Source organism: Dipodomys ordii, unplaced genomic scaffold (assembly GCF_000151885.1).
Source record: "Dipodomys ordii isolate 6190 unplaced genomic scaffold, Dord_2.0 Scaffold5, whole genome shotgun sequence".
NCBI lineage: Eukaryota > Metazoa > Chordata > Mammalia > Rodentia > Heteromyidae > Dipodomys > Dipodomys ordii.
This window is the reverse complement of record NW_012267221.1, coordinates 20615726-20642366: the sequence shown is the minus strand read 5'-3', so window position 1 is coordinate 20642366 and position 26641 is coordinate 20615726. Positions and strand designations below refer to the sequence as shown.

Below are 26641 nucleotides of genomic sequence, written 5' to 3'. Positions count from 1 at the left end.
AGCCTCTTTAATGTAAACATTAGTAGCTATTAATTTTCCTTGTTTATTTTTAGTATGCTGTATTTCCTTTATAGCTAAGTAGTTTTAATTTACTTGTATTCTTGTGCCCACTGGTATTTAACAAAAGAATGTTATCCCATTTCACATATTTATGAATTTTCTGGTTTTCCTATTGTATTCTTCCTATTCTACTGTAGTCAATGAATGATCTAAAACTTCTTTATTAAGACTATTTTATGGCCTAACATATTGTCTGTCTGGGAGAATGTTCCATTTGTAATTGACAAAAATACCTATGCTTCTGTTACTCGACTTTCTACATAAATCTGTGTTGCTCAATTGTTCCATTTCCATGTTGATCATTTGTCTGTTCTATACAGTTAAGTCTCCAACTATTACTGTGGATCTATTACTCTACTCCCTGCAACACTGTCAATTTTTGCTTCACATATTTGGCTCACATAGGCTTATATGTAGTATATCTTCTCAACAATTTGACCCATTTATCAATATGCAAAGTTTGCTTGATCTCTTATAACAATTTTTAATCAAAAGTTTAACTGATATTAGTATAGCTACTCTAGCTTTCTCTGGGTTTTTGTCACATAGAATATCATAGTCAATCTTTGCAAGAGGTTGCACTTTTAGATCTAAAGTTAATTTCTTGTACATAGCATATAGTATGATCACATTTTTCTCTACTCTGTTAAGTCTCTGCTTTTTCCATAGACAACTCAATACATTAAATTTCAAGGAATTACTTGAATTAATTATTTAATTCTGTCATTTTGGTACTTGCTTCCTGTGTGTTCCTTAATTCATCCATTATCATCCATTACTGTCTTCTTTTGCAATTAACTAAATTTTCCAATGTACCATGTTTATTTCCCTCTCAATTTTTTTTTTGTGGGGGAGGGTGACAGTTCTGGGGCTTGAGCTCAGGACCTGGGTGCTGTCCCTCAGCTTTTGTGCTCAAGGCAAGCACTTACCACTTGAGCTATCACTCCCACTTCTGGCCTTTCTGGTGGTTAACTGGAGATAAGATTCTCACAGACTCTTCCAGAGCTGGCTCTGAAACTTGTTCCTCAGATCTCAACCTCCTAAGTAGCTAGAATTACAGGTATGAGCCACTGGTACTTAGCTCAATTCTTTTTTTTAATGGACTTTTTTTGTTTTTTACCTTGGTCTTTGTTGGGACTGTTGCTCTTATTTTTGTTTTACTTTGTTTTGCTTTACTGGTTACCCTAGGAATTACAAATCTTGTATTTTGTAGCAGTCAAGTTTGAATGAACAGTTATTTTCAATAACATAAAAAATCTTGCTCCTTTACAGCTCCATTCCACCCTCCACACTTTCCCTTTTATGTTTTTATCTGAATGTTTGTCCTTGCCTTGATATTTCATTTAAAAATATATTCAGTTCTTCCAAGATTTAATTTCTCCATGTAAACTCCTGCTTTAAAACCAAAAAAAAGGAAAGTATACTTAGTGATTCACACCTGTAATCCTAGTTACCTGGGGGATCTGAGTTCAAAGACAGCCCAGGCAAAAAGTTTGAAAGATACCCTCCCTTTATCTGAACTAATAAAAAGCAAAGGGCAAAGAAACATGTCTTTTATACTAGTTATACAGGAAGTGTGAATAGAAGGACCATGGTCCAGGCTGATCCAACCAAAACATGAGATAAAGCAAAATAAGAAAAGCAAATAGGCCTGAAAGCATTGCTCAAGTGGTAGAGTGCCTGCCTAGCAAGCACAAAGCTATAAGTGGCAATCATAAGATAACCCAAAATAAAAAAGATTAAATCCACTCAGATAAATTTTTATTTTCTCAATGACAGAACGATATCAATAGACACACTATTTTAAGGATTACTGTTTTTAGTAGCTCCATAAATAAAGTCCAAACTGACTGAAAACAAAATACATAATTAAAACATTTAAACTGTAATATTTATGGATTTAAGAAGTTTCCAAGAGATTTGAAGTATAGTTTAAGTGGTAGACCTCCTGCCTAGCAAGTCCAAGCCTGTGAATTCAAGCCTTAGTACTATCAAAAAATAAAATAAAAATAACAAAAAAGAAGCTTCTGGATTTTAAAAACCATTAAATTACAAAGAAAGCTGAACTCCTTTAATTGTCACCTAGAACTGGTAATATGCCATTACACTTTAAGAAAAAAAAAGGGGGGCTGGGAAGGTGGCTCAGTGGTAGAGCGCTTGCTTTGCATGCATGAGGCCCTGGGTTCGATTCCTCAGCACCACATAACCAAAAAGAAAAAAAGCCGGAAGTGGCACTGTGGCTCAAGTGGTAGAGCGCTAGCCTTGAGCTGAAGAGCTGAGGGACAGCGCCCAGGCCCAGAGTTCAGGCCCCACGACCGGACCCAAAAAAAACAAGAACAAAACAAAAACCTATGTAATATATAACAGGATCTCTTTAGCTATAGCCAAAAGCCTTTTTCCAATACTCATGTTCCAGAGAATAAGATAAACTAAATAAGGAATTTTTGCTACTTTGATCTAATAACTATAACAAGAAAAAATTTACAACATTCAATTAACATGGATACTTACTCATCTGTTATATATAGACTATCCCTCTCAAATATTCCCATTGAAAGATGACCTGAGATTACCTGAAGATGCTTGTAACAGTACAACCAATCCTGTAGGTCGGTCTTCAGAAGAAGGGCCACTCTGTCCACAAATAACACAGTCATATACTACCTCAGAAACTTGTGGTTCTGCAGTAGTGATCTCCATAGGAATATCATTATCAGGAGAATCTGAGGGGGAAAAAATTTTTACTCTTAATTCCTAAAGAAGCAAAATCCTTCTTTGTTAAAGATACCCCCCCCTCAAAAAATCACTTCAAATAATTTTAACTTCAATATTAATAAAGGCACATAGTAATAAAACTATTTTAAAAGTCTTGTTCAAGTAACATGTTTAATCAGATAAAGTTAAACCAAAAACAATGTTAAAAGAGTTGATTCTCTAGTAAGTGGAGCTTTGAGTAAAGATTTCTCAAAGTACAGCACCCAGGCCCTGAATTCAAGCCCCAGGACTGACACATGAAAAAATATTGAGTTGATACAATAAAAACTTTAAATAATATATGATTAAACATATCTCTACTGATCATTCACATATAAAATTGATATCAAAACAAGACACTTGTATTAAAAGAAGAAAATATTTTAAATAACATTTTAAGGAAAGACAAGGAAGGCATCTAAGAAAATTTATAATATGATGTCAACTCATAGGAAGAAATGATAGCATGTAATAGGAGCTCCCAATTTTATTTTTAAATTATGTCTCAGAAAAGAAGTTCCCTATTTGCTTATTAAAGGAAAGATTATATATTACAATTAACATATCAATAACGTAGGACTATTGCAAAAAATAACTTTCTGTGATATGGCATTAACAAGAAGAAATAAAATGTTGCGACAGTAATGATTTGCAGAAATCATGATATCATTTGCGGAAACTCATGAATATCAGTGCTGCTGCTTACTGGCAAAGAAATGAGTACAGGAAAATGAGAAGATATAGGAAGCAGAAGTACATTGCGAGACATTTAAGTACAATAGCTCAAGCCTGTTATCCTAGCTACTTAGGAGGCAAAAATGAGGGAATTATTGCTCTACACCAGCCCAGGCAAAAGAAAAACAAATAAATAAAACAGAGGGGAGACCCCTCTATCTCAATTAATGTCTAGAATCATAGTGTATGCCTGGCATTTCAGCTACTAGGAGAGTCATAGTCCATATTGGCCAGGACATAAAGAGAGCCACTTGAGAATGGTTCTACAAACCCTTGTATTGCCAGGGAAAGGAAGAGTATATATAACTAAGCAAATATGTAGAAGTAGAAAATATGTCAAATTTTGGGCCAGGCGCCAGTGGCTCACACCTGTAATCCTAGATACTCAGGAGGCTGAGATCTGAGGCTCAAAGTTCAAAGTCAGCCCAGGCAGGAAAGTCCATGAGACTCTTATCTCCAATTATCCACCAGAAAACTTGAAATGATACTGTAGTTCAAGTGGTAGAGCACTACCCTTGAGCTGAAGAGCTGAGGGACAGTGCCCAAGCCCAGAGTTCAAGCCCCACAACCAGCAACAAACAAAAAAAGAAAGAAAAAAGAAAATATGTCAAATTTTAATGCTATTATGAAAATTTCATGCAGATAAATACATCTATCTAATATTTATTAGAATGATTATTCCAGGCACTAGTGGCTCATGCCTGTAACCCTGGCCACTCAGAAGACTGAGATCTGAGCTAAGATTCAAATGAAAATTACTCTGGTTTTCTGGTGGTTAGTTGGAGAAAAGAGTCTCATGAGGAATTTCCTGCCCAGGCTGGCATTGAACCGCAATCCTTAGATATAAAATGATGCTAATCAAAATGAACTCCAAGATACGGAAACAAGAGGTTCTCACTCTTTTAAGGTGCTGTTATTTCATTTTTTTTCTTTCATTCTTTTTCCTTTGGTTTAGCCATTGTCACTGCTTTTGATTTTGGTAGCATGTGTCTTGTATATACGTTTATCTGATTTGGGGAAAGGAAGTGTAGGGATTCTTCCCAGCTCAGTTCCTGAGCCACTCGCACTAACTCTCCCAGGGTAGCATGTAGCCCCAGCTCCACCCAGACCTGAGCTCCTCCCTGCCTTAGAGTTCCCACCAAGATGGCTGGCCACTTCTACCCTCCACCCCAACCTACCTGCTCATTGCAGAGTACCTCACCACTAGCCCCAGAGATACCACCTGATAGGGGCAGACTCCATATTGCTTCCTCTACTGGGACAGCTTTGGGGTCCCTCTAATAAACCTTACAATAGTCTTTCTCCTATGCATGCCTACCTCCGCGTGGTCCCCTGGGATGGCCAGGATGGATACTTTCAGGAAGGGGAATAATAAAATGGTGAGACAAAGGACAAAGGGTGAACTAATTCAACAGCCATACTCACAAGACACTATGTTGGAACTTTACAACTTGGGGGAAGAGGATTTGGGGTGGGGAAAGTGGGAGAAAATGAGGGAGGGAGTAACACAATTAGACAAGAAATGTACTCATTACCTTATATAACACTAACCCCTCTGTACATAACCTTTACAATAAAATATTATTTTTAAAAATACATTACAAGCCAGGCGCTGGTGGCTCACACCTGTAATCCTAGCTACTCAGGAGGCTGAGATCTGAGGATCGCAGTTCAAAGCCAGCCCAGGCAGGAAAGTCCATGAGACTCTTATCTCCAATAAAGCACTCTAAAATGAGTGATGCTATGGCTCAAGGGGGTAGAGTGCTAGCCTTGAGCTGAAGAGCTGAGGGACAGCACCCAGGCCCAGAATTCAAGCCCCATAACCAACAACAACAACAAAAAAAAAAAAATATTACAGAGCTATAAGCCAGGCACAGAAAAAAAAAAAAAAACAGTATTGTAGCAAACATGATGGTACTCTACTATAATCCAGCTACTCAGGAGGAGAAAGATTGCTGTCTGAGGCCAGCCCAAACCAATTTGCAAAGCAAATTAACAACAAAAGCATCAGGTATGTGACTCAAATGGTAAATATTTGCCATTCAGAGACCCTTTAGATTGAGTTCAATCTCCAGAGAGTAGGAAAAGACAGGGAGGGAAGCCAGTATATGCATGTATGCTAATGTCACAATAGTCAGGCACCAGCATTGGCACTCTCACACCTACAATCCTACTCAGGAGGCTGAGATCTGAGGATCATGATTCAAAGCCAGCCTGAACATAAAAGTTCCAGACTCTTAGTCTCCAATTTACCACTCAAAAATTGAAGTGGAGCTGTGGCTCAAAGTAATAGAGGACTAGCCTTGAGCAAAAGAGCTTAGAGACAGCAACAAGATCCTGAGTGCAAGCCCCACGACCGACAAAAAAAGGAAAAAAGAAAAAGAAAATGTCACAGTAAGGTCCATTAATTGATAAAAACAAGATACTTTGATAATTACACATTTTTAAGTTATTCATAACCAATGTACTGTCTCACAAGAAAACAGTATTCCATGTCACTGTAAAAATGAGAACAAATCCAAAGTCCATCTGATTTTTAGAACTACTGAAGGTGTAGCAGAAAAAGGAACCACTAAAGGATTTAAAAACTATTATGTCACAAAAAAGGTCAAAATGAGTAAGCAAGTATGTATTAATAAACCTCAAAAAATAATAAATTGTTTTTAATAGAAAAAAAGAGAGTAAGGAATACTATATTGCTATCATCAGGAAGCTCTTCCTAAGAAACCTTGCTACTCAATAACAGAATGGACTTTCTATAATAAAGATCTGATCTTGAGTCAGACTAATGAGCCACGAGGTCTCCTTTAGAAGAGGATCAAAAAGGCTCAATAGTTATGCTCATAAGATCAAATAAAATGATGCTTATCACAATGAACTCCAAGAACTGCAAGCAAGAGGTTTTTTATTGTACTATTTGCAGTTACTTTTTTTTCTTTCTTTCCTTCAGTTTATTCCCTTTTGTCACTGTTTTTCATTTCGGTACCCTTTGTCTTGTATATAAGGTTATCTGATTTGGGAAGGGGAAGGAGAAGCACAGAAATAGGAGACAAAGGATGAACAAATTCAGCAGTGTCACTGATGTGTAGTGTCTACACACTATGTTTTTAGAAATGAACCATATGACTTGCAAGGAAGGGGGATAGGGAGGGGAAAAAACTGGGAGAAAATGAAAGACTCTGTTCAAAAAGAAATATAGTCATTACTTAATTTACATAACTGTAACCCCTCTGTACACCACCTTAACAATAAAATTTTATTTTTAAAAAAATCTGATCTCTTTCTTTTGTTTTTTGGTACTCAGGCTTGCCAAGGAAATGCTCTTTATCAGTAAGCCACATCTCCAAGCCTAATCCTCATTGCTCTAGTCCTCATATAAAGACATGAAATAATCTGTCCATAATGTTTAACATTGGTGAAAGACAAAATTTCACTATCCCTACAGTAATAACTATAATTGTACTTATAGACTAAAAACTTTTTGACTTACCAACATCCATTGCAGTTTCCATAAAGCTTTTCTGTCGTGAAGCAAACTCTGCAAGCAATTTCTGCTGCCTCTCTCTAGCCTTCTGTCGCCTAGATTAAACAGAAATAAAGTTGTAACTGCCAGATATGCTTAAAACTAATCTTTTCTTTCAATAGGAAATAATATAGGAAAGTCTAAACAATGGAAAACAAATTATTTTTATACTTTGTTCAATTTCTTATACATATCGTCAATAGTTCAAGGATATGACTATCATTGAAAAGGTTCTAAAGCTTCCTAAAGGTTTCAAACTCCTCTTTTAATAAGTGAAATAAAATCCAATATTTATTTTTAAAGTGTGAAACAATAACTTATTAAGTTTACTAGTATATGTCAGATGGCAACAAGAATAAAAATAGTCTTTTTCACCAAGGAGCTAAAGTTAATTAAAGGAATAATTAGCAATAAATTATGTGCTTTTTTTAAGGTACAATGTTTAGATACAAACAAAATCTAAAGGTAAAAATAATCATATTTGTTTTTATCCTAAGATTAGGTTTCTCATATAAATGTCTGGCACTTGAGTACTAAAAATGTCTTATTACTTTTCAATTATTATGCTGAAGGTAAAGACATTTAAGTTGTTATTATTACAACTATCTAAGGTATGTTCAAGGTCAGGGAGTCTATCATTAAGCATAGCTCTAACATCCCATGTCTAAAGAGCCTGGCTGGTGTTCAATGAATGGGGAGATCATAGAAAAAATCCACTTTAGGTTGGCTTCCACCAATCGTTCAACCAATTACTGCTTGTGTTTATTTATAAGAAGATAAAATTACTTCAGGAAATACTCTAAAATATACTTCAAACTATTAAATAATGTATTACTCATACCGCTCACAATAGTCATCTAGACAACATGTTAAAAATTATTTATGGCGGGGCACCAGTGGCTCGCTACTCAGGAGGCTGAGATCTAAGGATCATGGTTCAAAGCTAGCCCTGATAGGAAAGTGAAATGTGTAAGACTCTATCCCCAATTAACCACCAAAAAGCCAGAAGTAGAGTTGTGACTCAAATGGTAAGAGTGCAAAAGTTCAGGGGCAGCACCCAACTTCTGAATTCAAGCTCTAGGATCAGCTTTCCCTCACCGCCCCCACCAAAAAAAGAAGATATATGGTTTCGCTTATATGACTCTAAGTCAAAAGTCAACATCTCTTACAACAATATTAAGATGCTTTCTTTAGATTCTACACAGGGCAAGCATGTACCTTTACCATATAATTGTTGCTTATGGAGACAGCTTTAAGAGAAATTTAAACAACTAATATTATGTATAACCTTAGAGGAATTAGCAATAACAGTCTTGAATCTCATTGGAAAAAAATTAATATTCTTGTCTTTTATTATGTACATAAATTAGAAGGTATATTATTGTTTTATAAACTAAACCCAAAGGATTGACAACTAGGTCATTTATGACTAGCAAAGATACACAATGGCAACAAAGCTACTGGAAAATAGTGACAATGTACAACACTATAATTCTAATGTAACTCTGAGCAAGCAATGTGTTCTAAGAGTCATACCATGTTATAGCAATGACATAAAAATCCCACTCACAAAATAAACATTCAAAGAATGAAAGTCAAAGATGAGTAGAAAGGTTTATAAGTTTGAGCATTTATCGACAAATTAGAAGCAACTCAAAAGTCCAAAAGATAGTAGCATAAGTAAGGGAATGTCTAAAAACACTCCTTTTAAATAATTAGTAATCATATAATTAATAAAGATTTTTAAAGAAATTTTAAAAATGGAGTTATCTTAGGAAATATTTTAAATATTTCTTTTTCTATTTTACCTTAAAGTTGAGTTGATCATTTTGTTTAAATAACAAAATTATAAAGTCCCCTACAGTAATAATAATGGGAGTAATTTTTTCTGAAGAAGCCTACAAGTTTAAAGGAACTCATCATAATACATGTTTAAGCAACCTATTCAATTCCATTTATAATACATATAATCTAATCAGTCATGATTATTGCTGCTAAAATATCTAGCTGATTATGCTTAGATGACCAAAACAGGAAACAAATCAAATCTTCAACTGTACTATGAATTTTTAAAACTCTTTTTAAAATTACCTTTCCTCCTTGTCCAGAGTTTTCTTCTCTGCTGCAGTTATTTTTTTGGGTGGTACAGGAGGTGTTACTTTTCTACATATCTCTTCAATGATGCGTTTATTCATTCTGCTTTGCAATGCAGCTTTCAGCAAAATTCTTTCTACTGCAGTTATACCATCTCCATGACTGTATTTAGGAAATTCCGGTTGGATTAAAATCTCTATGTCATCAAGCCAAGGAGGATAGTAGGAGTTCTGTTTTCCTGAGAGTTTGTGGTGAAGTTTAATTAACAAAGACAATATGCTTTCCTTTATTTCCAAAATGGCTGTTGTTAACTGGGGAGTTGAACCAGGAGCAGACCATTTATTTGAAGTTTTGGGACGAACCACCTGATTTGCTTCACTGCTACTGCGATTGATAATCTCCTGAAATTTCTTTCTACGTTCTGCTACTAAGCTGAAAACTTGAGCTGTGCCAGAATTCTACCAGTGAAAAAAATGAGAAAGGAGAGGGAGACAATGAGAGAGAGAAAGAGGAGAGAGAGAGAGAGAGAGAAAGTTATTCAATATAAATTCTAAAACTAAACATACATGTCACTAAATTTTGCAAAGGGAATCTCAAAGTTTCACCCAAAGGTTTATTCAATAGATTTGCTCTTCAAATTAATCTGTCCCTTCACTTCTCTTTCTCAAACAGACTTAGCCCACTCAATCTGGAAAAAGTAATAAGGAAAAGGAGACTATCAGCAATAAAATCTCTTTCTAAACCCCCTGCACTTTTCTACCAGAGAAAAAATACAAAGTGTAAGCAATACTTCTAGCCATGTGAAAGGGAAATCATAAAATAAATTTCTCCTCAGTTTAAAAGAGAATACCTGTAGTAGTTACTAGTCATCAAGAAAACTATGAAAACCCTTTACTAATTTCTAAAAGACTGCCAGTTTCCAGTTAAGAAAACAGACTAATTTCTTAAATGTTTATGTTAATGAATCTGAACTGGTAATTAATTTCTCTTAAATAACGTCAAAAGTTTAAAATTGCCCGGTATTGGTGGCTCACACATTTAATCCTCACTACTCAGGAGGCTGAGATCTGAGGACTGTGGTTCGAAGCCAGCCCAGGCAGGAAAATCCCTGAGACTCTTATCTCCAATTAATCACAGAAAAAAACAGAAGCAGCACTATAGGTCAAGTGATAGAACCTTGAGCAAACAAAAGCTCAGGGACATGCCCAGGCCCAGAATTCCATGGCAAAAAAAAAGTTTAAAATTACTTCTAACAAACAGTTATTAAATTGAAATGTATGGATAAAATAGCAAATATATTTGTTTGAATATCACTGATTTGTTATGTAAGTAGTTTTAATTATTTTTCTCAATAATTTATCTTACAAACAGTTTTTTTGCTATGAAACAGTTTAACTGCATTAGAGCTTTTAGAAATCATCTTAATATGAGTCAGTTTAATGTATTTCATTTGTTGTTGTTTATTTTAATACAGGATAGCATTAGGGGTAAAAGCTACCTCTGACAAAAGCTGCAGGCTATTAATTAAAACTCTTTACTATATTCGCAACCAAATTACATTTTTAAAAAAACTTCTCTACATATAGAGTGTATTATGAGAAATGTCAATTCAATTATGTCTACTCACAAAAATCTAGTTTGTAGAAATTAAAGCTGCTTACATGTAATTATTTAGCATGTCAATTCAAGATTTTCATTTCTACTTTTTAAAATTAAGCTACATGCAATGAGAGAGCTATTTCACAAAATAAGTCTAAAAACACTAGCCTAAGTTTTTATACACTTACTGTATAAAAGTTAATTAATTGCCATATAAGCAAAAAAAAACAACCTTTTTTAAATGGGCATGCTGCCAGCAATTAAATTATTGATTTAGGAAATCATTTATAAGATGTTAGTAATACTATTACAAGACCAAATGTTCTGCCTATAAAATATCTCTAACACTAGTAAGAAAAATACACTATTAAATTCTCAGTGTTATTTTGGGGGTCAATAATATAAACTTTCTTTTAAAATTAAACTTAAATCATCTCATTGACATAAAAAAACTGAAAATAAGGAAACTTATTTTAACAACATTAATCAAATGCACACACACACACACACAATACTTCAAAGTGTTTTTCCCAGTTTCAGTTAATGCCATATTGCATTAATGCAAACATCATACACATCTACCTCTCTTTGAAGAACTCTAGGCCGTCGTGAACTCTGACAGATTAAAGGATAAAGACTGGTGAGGCAGAAGTTGCTTAGATATATCAGAGGAAATAAAAGACAGTTTTTAGTTATCCATAATCACATTTTTTTTCTTTTAGGTATCATATAGTGATATAAACAATGTATCTAAACATGATGGTTTTCCTTTTTATTTTTTTCCTCTTCCCTTACTTTTGTACTTACTTGTAGAGAACCCAAGCTCTCAGAGCTAGTAGTTGCAGGTGAGTCTCTCTTCACTTCGGGAGCAGTGTCTGGAACTCTCACTCTAACATAGTTTATAAAGTGTCGCATATTTGATACTAAGTTACTGCCAGGGAACCAACTGTCATGACAACGTTCTGGTCCCCCTACTGTCACCTAAAACATTTAAAAAATAAATAAATATGAAAGTTTGTCCTATCAGGCCTGAGGTTCAATGGAAAATTAACAAGCCTGCCATAGTCCTAAATAGTCTCACCCATTAATTATAAAATGGATAAAATAACCAAATTCAAAAATAAAGAAATAGGTTTTATAGCTAAATTCTCTGGAATTAGCATACTCATGAAAAATACCATTTTCAATCTGGAAATACTGGACATTACAAGATACCACTGGCCATTAGTAATAATCACGGTTAAATAGTGCCACTTCAAATTAATGAACAAAGTAAGTCGGAAAAAAATCAACTACAAATAAGATTTGGTCTTGAAGAAATTTTTTTTTTGGTGCTGACACTGAAGCCTGATGGCCTCTTATACTTGCTCAGATTTTTTACTTATGGGTGGTTCTCTACCACTTGGACATGTCCCAACTTCCAACTTTTTTCAAGTTAATTAAAAATAAAGAGTCTATTGGAGAAGGCACTGGTGGCTCATACCTGTAACACTACCTAATCAGGAGGCTAAGATCTGAGGATCACAGTTCAAAGCCAGATTTGCCAGAAATCTGTGAGATTTTTATCTCCAATTAACTAGCAAAAAGCTGGAAATGGAAGTGAGGTTCAAGTGGTACAGCACCAGCTATGAACAAAAAAAGTAAGAGCCTGAAGCTCTGAGTTCAACCCCAGTGCCGGAACAGGGGAAAAAAGAGAGAGAGAGAAAAAAAGTATCTAGGATATATCTACATAGGCTGGCTCCAAATCTTGAAGGAATCTTAATGAGCTTTTACTATCTAAGAAAGAATATATGTTGACTCAACATAGACTAAAAAGTACTGCCTATTTTCCCTTTACACTTTGTGTTTGGGGATGAGAAGAAACTTACACTTGTAAAACTAATTTGTAACAAGTGCTTTTTTGAAAATAACACTTATAAAGCCCAGAAGTACATCAGCAACTTGTGTGAGGTTTTTTTGGGGTTTTTTGTTTGCTTTGACAGTCCTGGAGCTTAGACTCAGAGTCTGGGCACTATCCCTGAGCCTCTTTGTGCTCAAGGCTAGCACTCTACCAATTAAGCCACAGCATCACTTCCAGCTTTTTCTGAGTAGTTTATTGGAGATAAGAATCTCAGGGACTTTTCTGCCTTGGAGGGCTTCGAACTCTGATCCTCAGATCTCAGCCTCCTGAATAGCTAGGATTACAGACAGGCATGAGCCACCAGCACCCAGCAACAACTTGTATTCTTAAGTAAGCATTCTCCCATAACATTTATTCCATTACTTTAAAATGTTTTCAGAAAGAATGTGTTACTAAAAAAGGCACCAATGAAAGTAATACAATTTCTACACTATTATCTTAATCATTATTTAGCAGCAGTGTTCTTATTTTAACAGTAAAAAATGCATTAATCACTTTCCTTAATTTTTGTGATATGATAAATTTCAAATTCAAAAGTTCCATAAGTAATACTGTCAATATGAACGAAATCTCTATAAGACCATATATATTTGAAGATCAAAACCTCTTCTATTGGCTGTTGAGACCTTATGTAAATATGAATAATCCTGGAAACTACCTAAAAACAGGGTTTTTCTCCTATCTAAAAATTCTGAAATATAAGAAAATACTTACTTCTTCATCTGATTCATCTCCAGTAGAATTTTCAAGTCCTAGTTCAATCAGATATAAAACCATGCAGAGCACATGTTCTGATAGATTTTGATGATCCATCAGAATCTTTGAAAAGGGAAAAAAAGATCTCATAATTATTTTCCCCAAAAACATTTGAACACAGATTAAAAAAAAATACAAGTACATAAAAACCAAGAATTCAAGTAAAATTACATCTTGGGAAAAGAGAAAGTAAAACCAAACAACAGATGTCCTTTGAAGGCACTACCTACAAATAGAAACGTTCATATTTCACAAACATTAACACATTATTATACAACCCACTAAAATTAATATAAATGTATCAGCACTTAATAAGGTAAAAAGAATATTTAACGTCCTGATTTGCTGAGAGTCTTCTGAGGACAATGATACTAGATAAATATTTGTTAAATAAAATGTAATTTGCGCAAATGCAAATGTGCTTAGTATAACACCTAGCATATAACTGGGAGCAAAAGAAGGCTTTATGAAACATTACTGTTCCTAGAATCTATCTGTAAAATTTAAGTTCTGAGCCTAAGCATACTGGAAATGGCTGTTCAAATGTATATATTAATGTGAGTTTTACATGAAGAAAAAAGAAATGAAAGTGATTAGAATAGAGTCTCTTCACTGATGAAAGTCTGATACTGACCTTAGATCTATATTTCATAATGTATACAAGTTTTATGTATCTCTTAGAGAATTTCCAGGCTCCTTAAACATTCATTCAATATAGTGTGAGAAACTACTGATCAGAAATACCTAAAATATTTTAAGAAACTTCTTGTCCTCTTTAGAAAAAAGGCCATCTGGCCAAATGATAGAAAAGAAAATATTCTGTAGGAAGTGGTACTATCAGTTATAGGTAAAATAATAAGAGAAAAAGAGAAGAGAGCAGGCTGATCCTCACAGAAATTGTCCAAACTGCTGAGAGCATGAGAAGAGAACTTAGTTACTTAGGACCTAATCTATTACAATTGAAAAATAGACTTCATTCAACTGACACCCTAACATTTAACTTCAGAGAGAGCTTTTCCATCCATCTCTTGTATGGCAAATAGGTGAAAAGCATAGGCTCTCAAAACCTACCTTGTTTTTGGAGGTATTGAGGTTTAAATTCAAGACTTCACTCTTGCTAGGCAGGTACTCTACTACTGAGTCATGACTTACTAAATGTCAATAACTTTTATTATAAATGCTATAGTCAGAAAAACTATCATTAAAAAAACTAACTTTAAATTTTTTCATTATGTCTTAGAACAAAAGAAACTTTTTGGTCTTTTTGATCAAATATTACTTTACAATTCAGCAAATCTTGAAACCTGAAATGTAACTTAAAAGATGGTAAGTCATTTACAGTTAAGGCTTCCTCAATTTTTCATGAATTACTATTGATAAACCATACTCAATTTTACCACTTGAACCAGTTAACCTCCAAAACTCAATTTTCATACTGAATAATAAGAATACTAACCAGACTTTTGTTCATGAAAGCCTTTTGTTAGACATGTATGTATAAAGCATTTAAAAGACAAATATAGCACTGAGAAAAAAATTCAAATGTTTATTTATAAAATGAACACAAACAACTTTTTATTAAGAAAAGAAATTCTAATGAAGGAAAAGAACACTTTAAGTGATTTTCCTGAATAATATTCTTGGAAAGTAATTTTTTGTTTATTTTGGGTCCGGTCATGGGGCCTGAACTCTGGGCCTGGGCGCTGTCCCTCAGCTCCTCGGCTCAAGGCTAGCACTCTACCACTTGAGCCACAGCGCCACTTCCAGCTTTTTTCTTTTTGCTTATATGGTGCTGAGGAATCGAACCCAAGGCCTCATGCATGCAAGGCAAGCGCTCTACCACTGAGCCACCTTCCCAGCCCTTGGAAAGTAATTTTAAAAAGCATTCCTGGACAATTTTTTTGAAACACTGGTGGTCTTTAAATCTCAAACAAAGTAACTTTGTAAGTGAAATGAAAAATTGGTCACAGGAAAAGTTGAAAGGAAAACAAGTACAGAAATTTAAAAGACTTGGGAGAAAAACTAAAATGTCTATTTGAATAAATTTAATGTGTATTTCCTTAATTAAAATTTCTTGTACATATCAATTGGAATATGCTCACTTTTGAAATGTTTTTAATTTTCACAGTATCTTTGTTCTAACTTGCACAATAATTATGTCTACATTTGACAGATGCTGCAGTTATTTTATGCATACGACATAGATATATTTATCTTCTATCTCTCATACAAATTAGATCATAGAAATCTAAGTCTACACATACATACATATACACACATGCACAGGCACATATTCTACATTTCATATAATTTCTTAGTACAAAATTGGTATGAATCAAATGAGTAAGTCGGTTTTGTGTGAGAAAGATTCTACAGGTAAAGTTTCTATGTAACACAAGCAAAGAAAGCATCTTTTTTTTTGGTCAGTCATGGGCCTGAACTCTGGGCCTGGGTGCTGTCCCTCAGTTCTTCAGCTCAAGGCTAGCGCTAGACCACTTGAGCTACAGCACCACTTCCGGCTTTTTCTGCTTATGTGGTGCTGAGGAATTGAACCCAGGGCTTCATGCATGCAAAGCAGGCACTCTACCACTGAGTCACCTTCCCACCCCCAAGAAAGCATCTTTTGAGTTACTTTCTAAAGTGTTCATAAAAAATGTTTTCAATACTGCCACATAGGAGCCCTACTCAAATCTCTCTGTGTCACAATACTTATGAAAAAAAAATGAAGAGAACCATATGAAACAGAGGTCACTCTACACAGCTGCCATTTTGGTTTTGTCATTTAGCAGTATCAGTGGTTGTTTGGTCCCTTAGTTCATTCTATAATACCTATGGTGCCACCACATTTCACTTCTTATTCTATAGAAGCTATAAATACCCTTATTTGAAAGTGAATAAGATGAAAAATATCCTACAAAAAATAGTGTAGTAATGTGGTTATTTTCAACTTGGAAGTCACATATATGCAATTATAACATATCTTCATACATCTTAAATGTATTAATACACTTTGCTTTATAAGTGGTACTTTTATATAATATTATTTCTTTAGACCTTTTACATGGGAAGTGTAATTATAAATTCTAATTTAAGCCATTCTATTCAAATTAGTACTGTACCTTGTAAAGCAGAGTGAATAGCACAATGTGTAAAGTTTTACAGTGTAAAAGTCTCATGAGACCTTTATAGCTAGGATGGAGTGATGTCCTTTTCTTATAGGGAGGCCAAGGATTTCCAGGGAATTTTCCACTTTGTTTTAAACTGTAAAAATAATATAAAACCAAAATTATATAATAGACTCAAAATTAAAGTTAAAACAGTGATTTACAGAAGTCTCTGTCACATTTTACTAAGTAGTATTTTTAATCATAATTACTTTTAAAATGGCAAACATACAGCTACTCTGCACACAAGCAACATTACTTTTCTATTGAAAAAAAATAAACAAGTAGAAAAAACTAAGTTGAAAACTAGAAAGCACATGAATATAAAAATGAAAACCAAAATAAATGAACAAAAAGAATATAACCGAACTACTCAGTAAATACATTTTTTATAACAACTGGCCAAAACAAAAAATTCTCCCACTACCAGTGACTGAAAATTTTGAATGAAATATAAAATATAATCTTTGAGGTTAGGAACGATTGGGGACAACCATGGAATAGGTGACACTGATCAAGATGCATCATCATCTTTCTACAATTACTTAAAGATAATTTTTAAAAATTAAATAAAATCCTTTTTTTTTTTTTTTGCCAGTTGTGGGGCCTGAACTCTGGGCCTGGGCACTGTCCCTCAGCTCTTCAGCTCAAGGCCAGTGGTCTACCACTTGAGCCACAGCACCACTTCTGGCTTTTTCTGCTATGTGGTGCTGAGGAATCGAACCCAGGGCCTCATGCATGCAAGACAAGCACTTTACCACTGAGCCACCTTCCCAGTCCTAAATAAAATCTTTTAAATGCATCTTTGAACTAAAAAAGTAGAGTCCCTCATAATTAACAATGAGCATTTACACTGTTAGTGGTTGTAAAATCCATGAGTTGCTAGAACACAGGTGCTCATACAAAACCTAGAGACTAAACTGATATGAAAGCTAATTCTTGCCAGATGACAATAGATCACACCTGTAATCCTAGCTATTCAGGAGACTGAGATCTGAGGATCACTGTTCAAAGCCAGTCCAGGCAGGAAAGTCCATGAGACTCTTATCTCCAATAAACCACCAGAAAACCGGAAGTGGTGCTGTAGCTCAAGTGGTAAAGTGCTCGCCTTGAGCTGAAGAGCTTAGGGACAGCACTCAGGCCCAGAGTTCAAACCCCACGACTGACAAAAAAAAAAAAAAAAAGATAATCCAAAACTAAACAGTCTTTTCATGTGTGATGACATATGGCTTTAACTCAGGGCCTTGAGCTCTTGCACTGCTTGCTTGCTCATGGTTTGAATTCTACCACTTGAGCCATGTCTCCAGTGTTAAATTCTGCTGGTTAACTGGAGATGATGTCCTGAGGACTTTTCTGCCCAGGCAGGCTTTGAATCCAATCCTCTGATCTCAACCTCCTGAGTGCTAAGCATTACAAGTAAGAGCCATTGATACCCAGTGACATGTAAATATTCTAAAACACTGTAGGTTTTTAATTAAAAGATTATTAAAATCCTAACAAAGTCAGAAATGGTGGTTCATGCCTGAAATCCCAGCTACTTGGGAGGCAGAGATCAGGAGGATCATGGTTCAAGACCAGCCTAGGAAAAATTTAGCAAAACCGTATCTCCAATAAGCCAGGCATAGTGGCATACTTGCCATCCTAGTGATATAGGAGGTATAAATAGGAGGATCATGGTCTCAAAAGGCTAGGAGCATGATGAGTGCCACAGTTCTTGCCTAGCAAGTGAGTAAGTTGCTGGAAAGAGGAGAAGAGGAGGAAGGAAAAGGGAAAGAGAAAGACAGGGAGATGGGATGAAACAGGGGAAGAGGAAGGGGAAGAAGAGAGGAAGACAGAGAAGGAAGACTTAGAAAAAAAACTTAAATTTAGGATCTTAACTATATAATAAACATTATAAAATGCAACCATGGGCTGGGAAGGTGGCTCAGTGGTAGAGCACTTGCCTTGCATGCATGAGGCCCTGGGTTCGATTCCTCAGCACCACATAAGCAAAAAGAAAAAAGCCAGAAGTGGTGCTGTGGCTCAAGTGGTAGAGTGCTAGCCTTGAGCTGAAGAGCTGAGGGACAGCTCCCAGGCCCAGAGTTCAGGCCCCACGCCAGACCCAAAAAAAAAAAAAAAATGCAGCTAAATCAGTATTTGGAAAGAAATTTATAACCTTAAATGAATATTTTCTAAAAGATTAAAAGCTAGGCATGACTATTCAGCATATATATGAAGGAGAAATACCAATATACCTGAAAAACACCTGCATATCGATGTTTATCAAAACCCTTGTTTAAAATAGCTGGGGGGTCAGCTGAGGTGCCCAATAACACATAAATAAAGAAGTTGTAGTATATTTATTCTATGGCATATTACACAGCCATAAACAATAGTGAAATCACATGATTTGTAGAAAAATAGAGGACATCTTGAGACAAGCCCAAAAAACAAAATATCATGTTCTCATGGAAGCCAGGCCTAAAAGACATTTATAATATGGACATGTACATATGAATACATCAACAAACAAGAAACATATGTCATTGTTTAGTTGGTTAAACAAGAAACCAAGTGTAACATTCTATGGGTAGGTAGGGACTAATGGGTGGGAGGTAAACCTGTAGCGGGGAGGATAAAGAAGACTGAATACTGCTGAAATTGACTATTTCCAACTATAAAAATGGAACAAGGAAACCTGTTAAGAACACTATCGATTGGAGAATAGGGGGCAGGGAACATGATACAGGAGGATGAGACTAATTGGAAACAGTGTAAACATGGGTAGAGATGTAACTATGAAATGTTTCTCTCTTGTATAACTGATATAAGCCAATTCTTTTTTAAAAGGTAGTCATGGTAGAACATGCCTGAAATCTTAGCTAGTGGGAGAAGGATGTAGAAGGATCTCAAACTCAAAGCCAGCCAAGATAAAATTAGGGAAACCCTATTTCAAAAACAAAGGCCTGAAGCCAGTGGTTCACATCTATAAGTCTATCTACTCAGGAGGCTGAGATCTGAGGATTGCAGTTCAAAGCCAGCCCAGACAGGAAAGTCCCTGAGCCTCTTATCTCCAATTAACCCCCCCCCAAAAAACGGAAGTGGTACTGTGGCTCAAAGTGGTAAAGCACTACCCTTGAGCACAAAAGCTCAGGGACAGTGTCAAGGCCCTGAGCTCAAGCCCCACAACCAACAACAACAACAACAAAAAAGGCCTGGGGGCAAAGCTCAAGTAAAATGTCTGCCCAGCATACATGATGACTTGGGTTCAATTCCCAGTACTGAAACAACCATAATGTAAGTGAAAAGCCATATCACAGAGTGATGGGAGAAATCTGAAAATCATTTATCTGGTAAATTTTGTACTCAGAATCTCAAAAGCTATTGAGATTTAATAAATAAAAGAGGCTATCCAGGCACTGGTGACACATGCCTCTGTAATCCTAGCTACTCAGGAGGCTGAGATATGAGGACTGCAGTTAACCAGCCAGGACAAGAAAGTCTATGAGATTCTTATTTCCAATTAATCACCAGAAAATTGGAAATGGAGCTGTGGCTTAAAGTGCTAGAACAGGATCCTTGAGCAAAAGAGCTCAGAGACAGCTCAGAATTCAAGCCCAACAACTGACAAAAAAAAAGAGGCCACGTATGGGAACACTTGCTATAATCCCAGCTATCTGGCAAGCAGAGATTGGAAAGATCTCAGTTTGAGATCAGCCAGGGCAAGAATTAGCAAGATCCCATCTCAACAAGCAAGCCACATACCATGCTCACACTTGTAATTCCAACTACTTGTAAAATATGAGGACTGTGATCCCTAGCCAGCCAAGGTATAAAGTAAGAAATGTAGAAATAACCTAAAGCAAAAGAAGCTAGAAATATGGCTCAAGTGATAAGAGTGTCTATCTTACAAATGTGAGGCCCTCAATTCAAAACTAGCACCATCAAAATATTAAAAACAGGCAAAGAAATCAATAATACCTAGACCACAGTAACTGCAAGGTGAGGAGGTAGAAGGCTAAGATAAGAATTGAATGTAAATTGCTCTCCATTTCTGCTCTAGAATTCTAAAGGGAGGACTATCTCCAGAAAAGGTAAAACTCCAAGCCTGGTTAAAGATATGAGGATAGGAGATTAAAGCTATAGGATATTTGATTCAGAACCCCTAGGCCTTGATTTCCATTCCATTCACAGAATACAGCAATCAAACTACCTTTTGAGTAATATTTGAAAGTACTTCTCTGAGAACTCTGAATAGAATGAAAAGATCTCACTCTATAAAACTGCATACATAAATTCACCATATACCAAAATTGAGCATCTACAAGCTTCACCAAAACAATCAGCTCTTAATAATATGTGTCCAGCATTATTAGACCATACGGAAGCTAGAGACTGAACAATAGAAAAGAAATAGTATGAAGGTATAAGGAAAAGTCTTTAAAATTAAGCATTTATACCTCAGAGAAATAAGCTGCCTCTGTGACTAAGAGAGCCATAAAAGTAACTGTTTTCTTTTTATAAAGAAAAAAATTCTACACAATACTAAATAATATTCCTATATAATCATAATTTTCAAAACAACTAACATCATGAACTATTTCAACTATTCATTCATTTGGCAAAGAAAAGCAATTTTTGGTTATTATTTTCTTTGCTTTAAGCACTATTCCCAAATAGCTTAATAAAACATTACAAAAGAAAGGTTATATATTTGTTCAAGATAGCAGGTAATATATCATTCTAACTACTCTTTTCAAAAGCATTAATGGAATACTAATGCAAATAAAATACTATATGGCAACAAAAAGGAATTTTAAGTGACTGAAATCAACACCTCCAATGCCAGTTGGAGACAAAAATGATACATAGACAAATTTATAAATTATATTTTGAAATGACAGCGGCCATTAACTTTCAAGATGAGAAATGAGAAGCAATAGAATTTACAGTACAAAAATTTTACTTTCCAATTGAATTCAATATAGCTACTTACATAAAGTCATTTGGTCTCTTAGACAAAGCCTAGACCATACTTCCAACACTACCATTACCAAATATATTTTACTGAGCTTCTAGGGTTTCAATGTCCTCATACCTAACATCTAACAGTAACCGGGTAGTTTTTTTTTTCATTCAGTGACTGGTTTAAGTTCTGAGCTGTCCATGAAAGTTTTCTGGGAGTGGAGAAGGTTACAGGACCATCCCCTCTACTCTTTCAGGCCTTCTTATGCTGTTCCCTCATCACTTCTTTCAGTGACAGCAACAGAGACACTTTCATAGAAGCTAGACTAGATCTGAAAGACCTTTTCCAGAAATTAGGGGGGAAATCAAGCTTATTTCTGCTTAAACTTTCAGCACAAAAAAAATATATTCTAACAAATATTTACTGCCTACAAAGTACCTGGCACCAAGCTATAGTGTCTGAGAATACAACAGTTTTAATTTACCCAACTATTTTGGTTATTGCTCTTCAAAAACTTTTCTGTTTTCTTTTGTAAATAAGAAGGAATCTCAATCAATAAAAATAATGACATTTTTGTTCGTTAAAGCTAAAAGAAAAGCTAATCACCAGTATATATTCATTCAGGGAATGAATCTTCCTAATTTTTGCTATAATAGTAATTGAAACAGTTAACTCTTCATACAAATACACAACAATTGAGAAATGCCACACAAAAGGCACAGTCACTGTATTTCATATAAAGAACAAATTTCAACAAATTTAAGTTTTTCATAGAAACTAATACTCTCTTCAAGGAAATGGTGTTTAAGTAGATAAAATACTATCAGACAAGCCGGGCGCAGGTGGCTCACGCCTGTAATCATAGCTACTCCAATCCTAAGATCTGAGGATCAGGGCAGGAAAGTTCGTGAGACTAATCTCCAATAAAAAACACTAGAAAACCCGAAGTGGTGCTATGGCTCAAGCGGTAGAGTGCTCGCCTTGAGCTGAAGAGCGCAAGGACAGCGCCCAAGCCCAGAGTTCAAGACCCATGACCGACAAAAAAAAAAAAAATTACTATCAGACAAATTTAACAGCTTTCACATAAATTTCAAAGATAAGTTTACAAAGAAATGCATAAAGGGCTTTAATTTAATACTAAAGAGTGTATTTGTCATCTATTATTACTGTTTAATACACGTTTTCTTAAAATATATATTTTCAAACTGCTAAGAAACATTATACTACCTCAGAAATATTTGTAAGAAATTATTCTTAAATGTGCTGTGACCCCAAACCAAATGGAGAAAAATGAATTAGGAAAACCAAAGAACAAAAGAGAAAAGTGGAAAAGCTGATAACAAAACAGCTTTGGACTTCCTGGTGGGAGAGAGCAAAGGAAGGAGGTGACATTGTTCAAAAAGAAATGTACTCATTACCTGACAGTAACCCCTCTGTACATCACCTTTATAATAACTTAAAATACATATTTTAAAAAACAGCTTTGGGCATATGATTTTGTTTGACTATGTGAAGTAGTTATAAATCAAAATATCATAAAAATCTAAACAACTAATGATACAAGACTGATTAGAAAGTACAGAAAGGGTGTGCCTACATGTCAGTATGTGTTTAAACCAGGTTTGTCAATGTTAGCACCAATGACATTTGTGGCAAGGCAATTTCTGGTTATGGGACGCAGACATTATATCCACCGGAAGCCAGTGATGTCAAGTGCTCCCTGGGAAATGAACATCATCACTAGCTGAGAACCAGTTCTCTAAAGAAAAGAAATAAATTGCTCAGACTAAATGAAAAGTTTTCTAAGTAAAAGTAAGATAAAACTATGTTTTTCGATAAACCTGTAATAAGAATCTAATAAATATGCACTGTTAAATACAAATTTCCCCTTCAAAACTGTTTACAAGGAGTGACATTGTCCAAAAAGAAATGTCTTTACCTGACTTACAAAATAGTAACTCTTCTACATATTACCTTTGTAATAAAAATTTTAAAAACTTTTCTTAACTGTTTACATAAACTAAAGACTGCTTCAAGGCATTGAAAGTTTCAACCCAATCCTAATCATTAGTTACAAAGTGAAAGAGAACATTAAATTTGTTCTATATTTTATTATTATTATTACTAATATTCTCAAAATGACTACCACTACCATCATCCTGAAAATAAAAAAGCAGAGCAATTAGGGCAACAGTGTTTACAGAGCCACTTAAATGTATGCTGTGCAAAGGCTTCCTCAAATCCATTGTTCAGTTTTCAACTTCTGTACACACTTTTTATAGACATTCATCATCTCTAATGTCAGACAATTTTATTTTTCTAAATTTGTGCCCCCTCAGTTGGTACCAAAGTAAAATGCAATAAAACCAAACCTAAAAATCTATTAATCAAACAGCAACTAAATTTCCTTTCCTGTCATGTAGTGACTATGTTTCACAAAATTTATTTTTATCATATTAACATCAAATTTTGGAAATGACCTTTACATAAATCTTAGCCAAACTGGTTTTTTTAAAAAAAAAAAAACCTTAAATTTTAAGGTAATCTTCCCTTCAAAGATACAAAATATATCCTAAGTCTTGTAACTGAAACTTTTCTATATAAACAGAAAATACTCCATTATGACACTAGTTGACTTGATGGACTTACAATGCCGTATATCTGTCCATCGCAGACTGCACATCTCTACGGTAAACTGTTCGAAGAATGACCATGACAGGGTCAAACTCCTGATCCCAGACTTCAGCTATTATACAAAGAAAAGTAGAAACAGAACACTGACTTCTTAGGAATAAAGCCAATCTCTAATTACTTATTTTGTTAAGTACATTTTAAATTATTGATTTGCCTTAATAAGTCTGATATTGGGACTACTTTTGTAAGTTAAACTTCACAATTTCATCATTAAGAATGTTCCTTAATGGGGCTGGGAAGGTGGCTCAGTGGTATAGCGCTTGCCTTGCATGCATGAGGCCCTGGGTTCAATTCCTCAGCACCACATAAGCAAAAAGAAAAAAGCCAGAAGTGGGGCTGTGGCTCAAGTGGTAGAGCGCTAGCCTTGAGCTGAAGAGCTGAGGGACAGCACCCAGGCCCCACGACTAGACCCAAAAAAAAAGAAAAAAAAGAATGTTCCTTAAAAATGTTCAAGTAAAGCTAGGCACCGATGGCTCACACCTATAATCAGGAGGCTGAGATCTGAGGATCACGGTTCAAGGCAACCCCTGGCAGAAAAGTGCCCATGAGACTCAATAAACTACTCAAAAAAGTCAGAAGTGGGGCTGTGGCTCTAGTGGAAGAACACTAGCCTTGAGCACAAAGAGGTTCAGGGACAGCGCTCAGTCCCTGAGTTCAAGACCCTGGGACTGGGGAAAAAAATAGTCAACCCTTGTGGTTAGAAATATGGCTCAGTTAGTAGAGCACCAGCCAGAGAGCAAGGCATCAGGTATGGAGTTTGAGTACCAGTCTTGCAATAAAAGGAAAATAAAAGCAAAAGGGAATGGGAAGAAAGATGTGCAAGTACTACTGAATGCATAAACAAAAAGTGATATATCCATACAATGAACTCCCTTAAAGAAACTACTAATAAAAGATTTAACAATAGAGGAACTTAAGGTGAATGGAAAAAACCAGATGCAGAAGTACATGTACTGTATGATTCTATTTATAGAAAATGCTGACACAAAGAAAATCTATACAGCTAGTAACTTGTGGTTGCTTAGAGCTAGGAGTAGAAACAGGGAGTGACTCCAAGTGTACAAGGTGTCTTTTGTTTTGGGGCAGGGGGATGCGGCGGGGAGGAAGGGAGATGTGCAGATCCTGGGGCTTGAACTCAGGGGTTCAGCATCATCCCTGAGCTTTTATGCTCATGGCTAGCACTCTTAACACTTGGAGTAACAGCTCCACTTCTAGTTTTTTGTGACTACTGGGTAGTCTCACGAACTTTCCTGCCCAGGCTGGCTATGAACCATGACCCTCAGATCTCAGCCTCCTGAGTAGCTAGATTTACAGGTGTGAACCACTAGTGCCTGGCCAAAAGGTTTTTTGTAATATTAGAAATGTTTGGGCTGGGATGTAGCTCAGTGGCAAAAGCACTTGCCTAGCAAGTGCAACGTCCTGGGTTTGATCCCCAGTACCAAAAAAGAAAAGACAAAAAAAAAAAAAAAAAAGAAATGTTCTAAAATTTGACTATTTAGTCAAACTATACAACTCTATATGTTTATTTAATAGCTAATCATTTGAAACAAGGGAATTTTGGTATGTCCGATTACCTCAAAAATAATTTAAATATTCTATAAACACTAGTGAACAGAAGTTGTGAAATATAACAATGCCCTCCCATAGAAAGTTAGTTCATAGCCAGGCCCAACAACACATAACTATAATCCCAACTACTCATGAGATAGAAATTGGGAGGACTATAATTCCAGGCAAACCTCAGCAAAAAGTGAGATTCCATTTCAAAACACAATCCAGGCATGATGGAGCAAGCCTGTAATATCAGCTAGAGAGGAGGTAAGTGTAAGAGGACCACAGTTCAAGACCAGTCCCAGGCAAAAAGTGCAAGATCATATCCAAAATATAAATGAAAACCAAAAAGAGCTAGGGGTGTTAGTACAAATGATAGAGCACCTTACTATCAAGTTCCAGACCCTAAGTTCAAACTCAGTATAGAAAAAAAACAAAAAATGGGGGCTGGGAAGGTAGCTCCGTGGTAGAGCACTTGTTTGCATGCATGAGGCCCTGGGTTCAATTCCTCAGTACCACATAAGCAAAAAGGAAAAAAAAACGGAAGTGGCACTGTGGCTCAAGTGGTAGAGCACTAGCCTTGAGCTGAAGAGCTGAGGGACAGAGTCCAGGCCCAGAGTTCAGGCCCCACGACCGGACCCCCAAAAAAAGAAAAAGATGTTAGGTTCATTGATGGATTTTTGCTTTGTTTTTGTTGTCTATTTGTAAAATGTCTACTAGAAAATAAGAAAAACAATACATTAACACCTCTGCAAGTACTCAAAGAAAAAAACATGAAAACAGAATAGAAATTAAATGACCTGTTGATTTTCTAGCCTAACTTCATAAACCATATTTTCTGCTCCATAGCTAAAATTGTTAACTTA

At 35.5% G+C, this 26641-nt stretch overlaps 1 protein-coding gene across 2 annotated transcripts in view; it reads right to left on the bottom strand.

The window, feature by feature from the left end:
* Positions 1-26641, bottom strand: part of Ubr3 (ubiquitin protein ligase E3 component n-recognin 3 (putative)) — a 162347-nt gene that overhangs the window by 65062 nt on the left and 70644 nt on the right. For both annotated transcript variants that reach the window (XM_013029068.1, XM_013029061.1), the window contains exons 17-23: positions 24180-24276; positions 16541-16682; positions 13380-13484; positions 11573-11746; positions 9164-9624; positions 7040-7128; positions 2634-2783 (exon numbers count right to left, since the gene is read on the bottom strand). In XM_013029068.1, the coding sequence (XP_012884522.1) occupies positions 2634-2783; positions 7040-7128; positions 9164-9624; positions 11573-11746; positions 13380-13484; positions 16541-16682; positions 24180-24276 (1218 nt within the window). The remainder of the gene's footprint in view (positions 1-2633; positions 2784-7039; positions 7129-9163; positions 9625-11572; positions 11747-13379; positions 13485-16540; positions 16683-24179; positions 24277-26641) is intronic.